The following is an 11,233-nucleotide window of genomic DNA, read 5'->3' on the forward strand; positions in this document are numbered from 1 at the left end:
ATATTTAATTTAGTGTGCCCCCAAAAATATTAAAATGATCCTCAAACATAGGAATTTAATACCTGTTTATATCATGCTTAAAATTCCTTCAAAATTAGGTATTTGTTTATATATTACATATATTGCTACAAATCACTATTCCAAAAGGGTATTCTCATAAAGAGTTCAGCTATTTCAGAATGTGTTGGCATAATCTACCCTTTTACTTTGAATACAAAAATAAACCACATTAAAATTAATTAATGTTTACAAAAGAAACTCTTTAAAGACTAAAAGTCTTATATGATTACTTTTTCACCTGAAATAAGTATTATAAATATTAACGAACCAGGCATAACAACTCCAAGCTCCAGATTAACTTAAAAATTTCTAGATCGAAAAGTTCTCGAGTCAGTCCTAACTTTGATGTAGAACATGGCACAAAATATTTTCGGACGCAAGTTAAATACGTACAAATGATACAACACTACATCCTTTTATAAACAATCCGTTACAACTGTTTTATTTCACAAATCACATGTGATTCGGAGATTATAATATAATAGCAAAAAAGTAAGATATTAAACCTTCTATACCTTTATGATGCTTTTAATAATTTCCCCGCACACTACTAACTACCCGATTTATGTCTGAAAAAAAACTGCTGTTAAATCAATTTATTAAGTAAATGGCTAAAGTAATCTGCAGTGGGTGTACTTAATGGTTATTGCATCCAGTTGTGCATAACGGTGATATCCAACAAAATAATACTGTCATACTTGGTCACACATTATCTAATCACTCTTAAGACTTTGCAGTGATAAATCAGCAATGTCTGATTGTAGCTTTACTGACCTCGAATTTAATACAGAAACTTATAGCGAGTAGGTTGGTCGATGTGCTACACGTCACAATCTCACAAGAGATTATAACATAAAAAAAGGCCATCCTTCCCGGCCGGATCCACCCCATTATCACCTGAAAATCAGGTCGAAACGTCGGCACGAATAAATATATTTTTTCTTTATTTGTGTTTTTTTTTGCTAACCGCACCCCCTCTCTCTCCCTGCAATCGGATTGCATATAATATTTGGTCTCTATTTTCATACATCATTAAACAAACCAATAATGAGAAAAATATGGTATTGATAACTTCTAGTGCAACCAAATATAAATTGCTAATGAATGGAAAACCTGTGACTACAAGATGGGCACATGGACTGAGCCGGTTGTATTTCATGCGGAACATTTGGATACATTTAAAACAGGTGTCCATGGAACTATTGAAATAGATGGATATGAGGCATAGAATGTGAGGAAATGTACATGAAATAGTCAATAACCTTACTTTTACTAATACCCTTTTTATTTTCAGTTTACCTAAACTCAAGAAATTTCAGGAAACAAACAATTCTGAAGAATAAAAGTCTATACTTTCTTTTTTGTTTCTTTATGCACAAACGCAAAGAGCTTTCGGTAACAGACGAACGAGGCAGAATTTACTTGCATACATCCATTACGTATAATGGAAGGCACCGGTATACTAAGCCAAGTTTCATTATTTTTAGACAACTTCAATAAAGGCCCACTAATATATTTATGGAGACATGTAAAAACACCCCAGCCTCTTAGAACGAATAGGTGCATAGGGCAGAATTATTTCCGTAGTCGGTTATTTTTTAAAAATTAAATTTTTTTTTAGATGTTTGATTTATTAGCCGTTTAATTATTTACATATTTTGATTTAAGAATAAAAGGAAAATAATCATTTAATATTTTATCTCTTTCTTGTATTTCTTTCTTTATTGACCTTTTATAGGTGTATTAATATATTTTAGCTGTTTTATTGAATATTTTCTACACATTCAGCAGATTTTTACCTTTTTATCCAAAATAAGGAAAATGTAATAAGTAATATGATAACATGTGATTATGAAATAGATAAGAAATGGCCGGAGTTTATCACCATATTCTTTCCATCATTTAGTAAGAAAGTTCTGGAGTTTCGGTACGTTTTACTGACACGTTCACTTTATCTGAGTTTTGATGGCTGGGATAAGTTAGTAGATTGAGTTGTTCATTTTTAATGTCAAGATATATCGAACTGAAGTTGAGTTGCAATATGACATTCTAACACCCACATATTTTAGGATCTTGTACTCGTTCTTGTCACCCTCACAGCAATAACAAATCTATCTAGCAGCCAAAGGTAAATACCCATTAATATGAGCGTTCGTTCGTGAACTATCATCAGTAATTTACCCATTTCTTTTTATAGAAAGTGGGTGTAGTAGTACTTCTAAAAAACCGCGGTTTTAGTAAGTTACCTGAAAGTGGGGAAAACCATAATAGGCAATGAATGTACTAGGTGAAAAAAACAATCAGTTACCCTTCACGTTACAACTCAACCTGGCTCCCTCTTTTTAAGAGTCAGTGTTGTCTTCAATTCAATGTAGCCCTATATCACAATTGTAGGCAAGTTGGTTTCAAATGGTCACCCATTCGCTATCGTGCCTAAGGTGGCTACAGAAAGCCCACCTGTTCTCATTTCTAATTAAATTTATATATATAATACTAACTCTTTAACTTCAGCAGATCCAACATTTGATGTTTCATCCCATCGTGTTTCACTCGGAGCAGACATAGCTGCTAAAGTCATTTTAGTTATGCCTAAAATTCTGGAGACATATTACATGTCTGGAATATTCGACAATGTCCTTCTAGGACCAGTTATGCTATCTTCTAATATAATGCAAGAATCATCAAACATGTCATTATTTTGATGTAACTTCATCTAATACCACATCTTCTGTTTCATCTCTGATTGCTACCCAGTCTCTCAAGGTTCAAGTTTGTGTCAAACTGTTCTAAGAGCTTCAAGTAAAACCCGTGATCAGCACAAAAAATACTGCCTGTTATAAATTTTATGTTTGTACTAGTATGTCAGATGGTCGATACATTGTTCGCCTTCATTCTGGATTTTGTTATCTAATCAACCTAGTAGTTCATCATACAGTTGGTTAAATGTTTTCCCCTATCATATCTAAATCTAGGAGAGGAGCTGTGGTTGAAACTAGTTATATCTAGAATATTACTTTTTCATATGTAGAAGCAAAAGTAGTCGATCTGTTTTTGAAATATAGGTATGTCAAGGAAAATATGTTTTAACATGAATAAGCGGAAAATTTGCTACAATTTATAATAGACCATGAACCACAAATCCCTGACTTTCCACCAAATTGGACACGAACCTTATTTGAAATAAAGTAGAATCTGGCTAATTCGACTTCACTTAGCCCCTTGTGAATCCAATCAATCTCTCGCACATCGAACTGTTGAGCTCACAATAAATATTTCTTCCAATCCTCCAAAAAATAAGTCAGGCTCCACAAAGAAAGCTTTTGCATCAGTGTTAAAATATATTAAGGAACATGAAGAATAAACAGTTGATACTTAAACTATGGCGAGATAAATCAGTGTCTCGGAAATTAGGAATAACATCAAATTTAAAATAATCTGGTTTTTAACATTTTTTTTTTACTTTCTTTAAATATTACATACACAGGATTATAAATAATTGTAAATAAACTGTTAGATATGAGAAATTATTACATAGTGTAATTTAAAAATTGATGTACTTAAGATACCGAACTATTTTCTAATACATTTTGTATATCATTGACATGGAAAATGTTCATTCAAATACTCAATATATAATGAAGAGAATAAACAAAACATTTTGTTAATATTTAAATTACATAATTAATTAGTCTTTGGTTAAGCTGACATCACAGTCTCATCATGGTCGAATTAAGGAGGTTCTGGAATTTAAAAGTTTGAAGGATCTCCACCTACACTGAGATCAATTTTAGTACAAACATAAACAAATAAAGCAATGAGATCTGTAACTAAATGCTGTAATTTAAAATATGACAAACATTAATGACTTTCATAATCATTAACAATTAATTAAGCCAGCAACAGGTAAGTATAAAAAATATATATTTATGACAAATGTATTGTGCCAAAAAATAATTATGGAAATACTCCAGAATACTCAGCCATGAAACTTGGAAATCTTAAACTGCTTCGGGGTTTGAATTAAAAATATTTGTATCTTCTTGTAAGATGACACTTATTTTCCAGCATCTGATCATACTTTTTTAAAATATGCCTTTTCTCCTGTCATCATTTCAATAGCATTCTAATTCCAACATTTCTATTATATTGTTTCATCTACATTCTTATGAATTTAAAAATATTATGTGAAAAAAATGTTTTAATTGCTTTTCAGCCATTATCAGTTCAGAAAAAAAAGAATAGGACTTTACTAAAGGAAATATGAATAATTAAAATTGTCATTAGATGGAAATTACTTTCACTGTAACAGGAAATAATATAAATACTAGAGGGTTACTTCAACCCCTATGCACCTGCGTCAATAGGTTATCCCTCATTGAATTACAAAAAAAAAAAAAGATCCAAGTGACACAGTGCACCTTATTGTATTTAAGAGACTACATAACAGGACAAATGATGAAAAAAAAATGTCTCTTATAATGATCTTTAGGAGAGACATTCGTTTAGGCTTGAGAGAACATTGGATTTAAAATGGTCTACCAATCAAAATTGAGAACTCACATAAATATCTAGGAATTTTATTAACTCTTTTATTGAAAATTTAAAGGTGTCAGTTAAATTTGCACTGAATACAACAGGATATGGTCTAATTTTATCCTCAATTACACGATTCCATTAATTTCAAAATATAAATTGTTCAACTCCGAGTGTCACTCCATCATTTGCTATAGTTATGTGTGGAGTTTTCAAAGGTTCTTTATTAAATAATTATTTAGCATTCCTCAATCTAGCCCAAACCATCTGATTCATTTAGAGACTTCTACTGACCCTTTCCTATTGTTTACTTTGAAATTGCATTTTAAATATATTCATACAATTTTTAATTATCATGGCTCAGGTCCTATGAAACTAGTTGCTTCTGAGGTTATCAGTAAAGGTAACTTGTGTTTCCCACAGTGGAATTCTGGGGCTAGTTTGTGTTCTGTAGAGTTTAGGTTTTATTTTAAAAATATAGCAGAATGACCAGGTTATTTTTTTGAAAAAGATTACAATAATCTCACTGAACCCTGGAGTAGTTTGTCCACACTTCATCTCATTTCCTCTTATATAAACATCTATGCCATACTCTTTTCGATTTGCATAAGGATACTCTGCTTGATATCTTATTAAATGATATGTAATGGCTCTTCAAATTGAGGAAATACTATTTTTGAATTATCGTCCTTAGATAGAGAAATGAGATCTGTGAGAGTTAAGCAATTCTTATAGTATTGAAGACATGGTTAATTTCTTGGTCAATTGTTCTATTCTCTTGTCCTCAGGTGTATCATTCATACTGAGGCCCCACTTGCTTGACCTGCTAAATTTGGGTGATATTCCTATTATTAAATTCAAAAGGCATGCCTAGTCTTATCAAAAACAGTTTATAAATTTATTTTAATTTTTTTCTGATATATATCTGGGTGGTAATTCTACACCTCGAGTACAAAAAGAAAAGTCTGCTTGACCCATGTCCGATTCTCAATCATTAGGGCAGGATTTCAGTTTTTATGTTTTTTTTTGTATAACACAAGTTTTCTTAATAAAACAGCCATACCTCCTAAGCTATTGATCCTAAAGCAAAATTAAAACAATAAAATTGACTTGAAGAATATTTGCCACACAATATCCTAAACTAAGTTTTAATATGGTTATAATGATCAACATTTCATAAAAATGTAGAAATGCTAAATTTTGAAATTTTTATCTTTTGGAAATAAATGTTTGAGCCTAAGAGTTGTAAATTTCTCCTGTCCAACTACTGTTGACATAAATATACTTACTCAATTTTGCGATTACCTTTCAATTCGTAATATAATATAAAATAGAATGTAAAATAAGTGGATTAAGGTAGGGGAGCGTGTACTGTGTCGACAATTTAAGCACATTTTGGCCAATTTAATTGCGATTTTGAAACATTGAAATTTGTATAAAAAGATAATTTACTGTGAGTAAAATATTGGAAATTGGAGGTAGCAAGTGTTCACATTGGCCTCCAGCTTAGTAAGCTCAACAAACTCTTACTCCTTGTCTCACCTGTTCTACAGCTACGTCAAAGGTTGTGCACATTGTAACTGGAGCATTGCTTCCTCAATCCTGTGTTGTAATTCCTCTTCACTGCCTACTCCTTGCTGATAAAAGTGCACACTTCTTTTGTGTTTTGAGGAAGAGCACTGTCGTGTTAAAAACTCATGTTAGCTCTGATGTTCAATGGGACATTCTCGAGGAGTTGTGGCAACTCATTTTGTAAAAAATTGAGATACGTATGCTTAGTCAAAGTTCTAAGGAATCCCATGAATGGGCCAACTACTACATTTCCAATGACTCCTATCCACACATTAACATTGAAACACCTTTGAAAATGTTGTCATCTTACCAAATGAGGGTTGGTTTCAGCATAGAAATGTTTATTTTACACATTCAAAACTCCTCAAGTGAATATGGATTCACCTTGCCATAACATACAACAGAGAAACCGAAGGTTTCTCTCAGTACTTTGAAGTAACCAGTGAAAAAATTCTAATCTTAAAGAATAGTCGTAAGGCAGCAGCTGTTGCGCACCAGAGATATGAAATGATGGGAACCCTTCCTTTCGCCAAATTGTATACCAAACAGTCAAATGTGATGAATTTAGAGCTCCTCTGCCACTGTTCTAGTACTGGTTCTGGGATCACAAAAGAACAGTTTTATCACTTCCTCTACTTTTTATGCTTAACTCGAGGTGTAGAATCACCACCCAGAGTTTGCTAACTTTATCCTGTCACATATAGTCTTTCTACATGTCTTTTTTTTCTTTATTTGGTATAAAACATTTCATTTTTTTTGGATGTTAGTAGTTTATTTAGCGTTAAATTTTAATTTTATGATTAGTTTTCTCTTTAGATATGTATTTTAGTATGAAGCTATTGTACATATATTATTTGCATTATATAATTTTTTTTTGTGGTAAATTTTGGTAATCTTGATAAATCTATAAAGTAATAATTTTATGTTACTCTGTTTTAATCAACCTCCAACAAACTGGTATTCCATAACCACAGTACTTTTTTGGTTTTGGTTTTTTCACATACTGAATTTATATTTTTTAAATTAAAATTAATTATTATAAATTTCTCTCACAAACTGAAAAACTAGAACATGAAAGAGCAATATGTTACTAACAACTAATAAGCTGATGGGTTTAATTTTATAAATAGAAATATTTAAAAAATAACAAATTATTTATTCATTATTAATAATAATTTTATTTATTTATTCTGGCACTAGTCCCTTTAGAATAATATTACAGGCATTGATAAGAGAAATTAGTGAGAGTATGATATAAAATTTAAAAAAATAAAAATGAACTTATAAAACATCATAAAATATAACTAAAATAATAAATTGGACAAAAACAACAATAGCTAACAGAATATGTATAGGGGTTGATGACCAGAGGGTTTTATGCCTTTAAGCAAAAATCAACAACAACAACAACAGAATATGTGAAATAAAAAAGAAAACAAAACCATATATTCATTCATATCTCAGAACTAACTTCTAATAATATGAATGAATAAGAATCAAACACAGATGAACTAAAAATAATTAACTAAAGGAAAATTAGTATCCTTATATCCTTCAACAATGGTGAGGAAGAATGCGTTGCTATCCTACATGTTTCCATCCTATTAGAAAGGTCAAGATTCATTTCATGGGTCCACTACAAAATAAATTTCAACCTGTCTTGGTGAAATCTGTAGCTCACCTCACTGTAGTGGAAGCTAGTGAAGAAAGTTTCCTTTTAATAAAAAATATTTTATTATCGAGATGTCTACACCTCTAAATAATTGCTACTTAGCAATTTTGTTACACCAACATTCAGGTACCAGTATTCTGGAGTATTTCTAAATACCTAGTAGTAAACCTACTTCTTTACAGAAATGTACACATCCAAAAAACAAATGATATCTACATCTAGGTAGGATCAGGAGTCAAAGAATTAGGCTCTAGAGGTGGCCTGAAAAATTTGATGACTGGTTCTCGACGTGAATTTGCTTCATGAAGCAATGATCCTTGAAATGAGCTTGTATGAACAATGACAGATGTTTTTGGAGATGTGGAGGAAAACTCGTTATCTTGACTTATTACACTGACAATAGATTCAGTTTTTGAAAGGTCAACAGGCACTTCATTGTTAGTTGAAGTTGTTTTCAAAACAGAGTTTCTATCTCCACTTTCAGGTTCATTATCTCTCAGAACTTGGTCTGCTACATCACTAAAATCAGGACCAGCTATTAAAGTACTTTCTGTACTCTCATTGTTAACAGGGTCAGACCTTTTCAATTTCCTAGTTTCCTTCTTTTTATTTATCTTATTTTTGCCTTTCTGTTTGCTTGGGTTGGTTTTCTTAATCTCATTAGAATCTTTAATAATTAAACCTATAAAATAACAGAACATGTTAGGTTATAGATTCAATAAATTAAAAACAATTATTAATTTATAGCAAAAATTAAATAATTTTGATTGAATTAATGGATACAATGCCTTCTAACTGAAGTCAGCATAAAGAACTTCATATTCACAACAAATACAAATTTAATTATTGACAAACTCAATTTTTTTATTTATAGCATCACAATAGTAAAGTTCCCAATTTTTAAGAAAATTGGGCTAGAAGTTTTTCAAAATTTTGCATCAATTTGTTCCTTAATTTAAGTTGTGATTGAATACTGAAATACATTAAATGTTAAAAGCAGCCAATAGAAGCAAAATAATCACTTATTATTAATCATACTGTATTTATTCCAATATTATTTATAAGAATGAAATTATAAAAGCTGAGATTTTAAGTGATGCCCTAAGATAAAATAAAATATTTTTAGATTATAATTAATACCATACCAGTTTTAGCACTACAATCTGTGTTTTTTTCAGACATCTCTGAAAATTCACCAGCCAAGGATGATGGACCATTAGCATTAACTGCTAATGATTTCTTGGCATGATCCCCATCATTAACCTTCTTCGAATTCACTACTTCTGTTTCATCATTGTTGAGCAAAACTGTGTTTTTCTTAAGTTTTAGTTCTTTTTTAGCACATGGATCCAAATGGCAATTTCGTGAATGCCTAAGCAGATTGTCTTTCCTACCACATGTGACAGAACACAATGAACACTCAAATCCTGGATTACCTGGAATCAAATTACTTTTTTAAATCCAAAAAGTGAATACAATGTTTTTTTCAAAACTGGTTAAATGGACATAATTCCATCACAAATTAAGACGTATATCTGTTTAAGAGATAAATTAACTATAATTATATTTTCATTCCATTAACAGTAATTTAATTCAAAGCACATACCAGGATTTTTATGCAACACAATTTTAAAATGCCTTAGAATGGAGTTAAAATCATCTTACACTATCCTCACCATGTATGCCGATGACACATGTCTATTGTCAGTAAACAATGATCCTTACATTGTATCCCAAACCCTCCAATTCCACATCACCACCCTTGAAGAATGGTGCCAAAACTGGAGGATTAAAATTAATTCCAATAAGTCACATCAAATCACATTTACCCTTTGTCGTAAACCCATGACTTCTTGCCCTACAGTATCCTTTAATAATACCCCTCTTATTCCTGTCGAACAGATCTGTTCAGAGGACTACATCTGGACAAGAAACTGCTTGTCGATTTTGACTACTACAACATTTACTAGACAAATGGTCAAAATTGCCAATCCATTACAAAAGACTGATCTACATGACTATTATAAGGCCTATCTGGACATACAGAGTTGAGCTTTGGGGCTCCACTAAACAATCAAATTCCTCCCGAATCCAATCCTTACAGTCCAAAATCCTTAATGCTCCTTACTTTGTCACAAATCAAGTCATCCATCAGGACCTCAATGTTCCATATGTTGCCGATTTGGCCGGAACCAGATGTCATTCCTTCCATGATAAACTTCTCAACCATCCAAATCCACTTGTTTCTAATCTGGCTTCTCCTTCATTACCTAATAATCCTCCTAGGCATCTGAAAAGAAGATGGCCTCAAGATCTTCTCTAGAAATGTAATTGGAGTTATATCAGTGGGTAGATTCTCCACATGTTTGTATCATGTGACTATGTCGCCTACAGCAAATTTACTTGTATATATTTGTATACAGTTGTAAATAACAATAAATAAATTATTAAATAAAATCATCTTAATGATCTTACTTTATTCCTGTGTCCATTTAAATCTATCACGATATATAAATAAAATAAATATAAAACATGAAGTTGGGAGAAAGGCTAAGAATTTACAAAATTGACTCTCAGGATTTTGTAAATTATTTTCGGTTTTCATTTGTTCTTTTTTTTTTTTCTAGTTCATAGCCTTTGAAAATTATTATATCATATAAGCTTATTATTAAATTTACATAAGCTTAACCATACAAATACAAAACAAAAACTGGTTTCATATATTGAAAAACATTTTTTTTTCTGCATACAATGTTTATACATGGAAAACTGTTTATCCCACTATTAACAAAACAAGATGCAAATCTAAATTATTTGCTCTTTTTTTTTTCTCTTTTTCTTTTGATAGCCGAAATTGAATAACATTCAAACTAAGTTTACAACATACCATAGAAATTTGAGCTTTCCAGACTCAATTACTTTTTATTCTCAGAGCCACTCAAGACTAGAGAATATTGTAAATGATTGAGAATAAATAAATGATTAACGGAAAAAAGGAGAGAGTAGTAGCTCGATTTTTATCCTCCAGCCATTACGTTTTTAGAGAACAACCTACGAGGAAGCTGTTAATTAGTGAATAACCCAGAAGCCATACATGGTACAATAAGTGAAGTATTGCATTCAGACATTTACCTAACCTAATATCTAAGAAGATTACTATCTTACTTGGACCTTCTCCGTCTATGTTGGAAGTACAGAGGGGGAAGTTATTGTGCCCTTAAGGAGATGCCTCATTTACCATCTGGTAGAGGAGAGTACTGTAGTACTCTCAATTATTGTATTTTCAACTTCGTTAGAGACCCCTGAGTGAAAAAAATTTTTTCTGCCATTGGTCTGTATCTGTATGTGTTTAGCGCTACAATTATCTCTTGAAGTGGTGGGCCAATTATGTTGCTT

General features: G+C 31.4%; 1 protein-coding gene across 2 annotated transcripts in view; it reads right to left on the reverse strand.

Moving 5' to 3' along the window:
- Nucleotides 1–3,882: 3,882 nt before the first annotated feature.
- Nucleotides 3,883–11,233, reverse strand: part of LOC106679327 (zinc finger protein 391) — a 13,038-nt gene continuing 5,687 nt past the window's right edge. For both annotated transcript variants that reach the window (XM_014418427.3, XM_014418426.3), the window contains exons 6-7: nt 8,983–9,273; nt 3,883–8,519 (exon numbers count right to left, since the gene is read on the reverse strand). In XM_014418427.3, the coding sequence (XP_014273913.1) occupies nt 8,056–8,519; nt 8,983–9,273 (755 nt within the window). In that variant the 3' untranslated portion in view covers nt 3,883–8,055. The remainder of the gene's footprint in view (nt 8,520–8,982; nt 9,274–11,233) is intronic.

Source organism: Halyomorpha halys, unplaced genomic scaffold (genome assembly GCF_000696795.3).
Source record: "Halyomorpha halys isolate HHAL.00 unplaced genomic scaffold, Hhal_1.1 Scaffold194.1, whole genome shotgun sequence".
NCBI classification, from domain to species: Eukaryota; Metazoa; Arthropoda; class Insecta; order Hemiptera; family Pentatomidae; genus Halyomorpha; species Halyomorpha halys.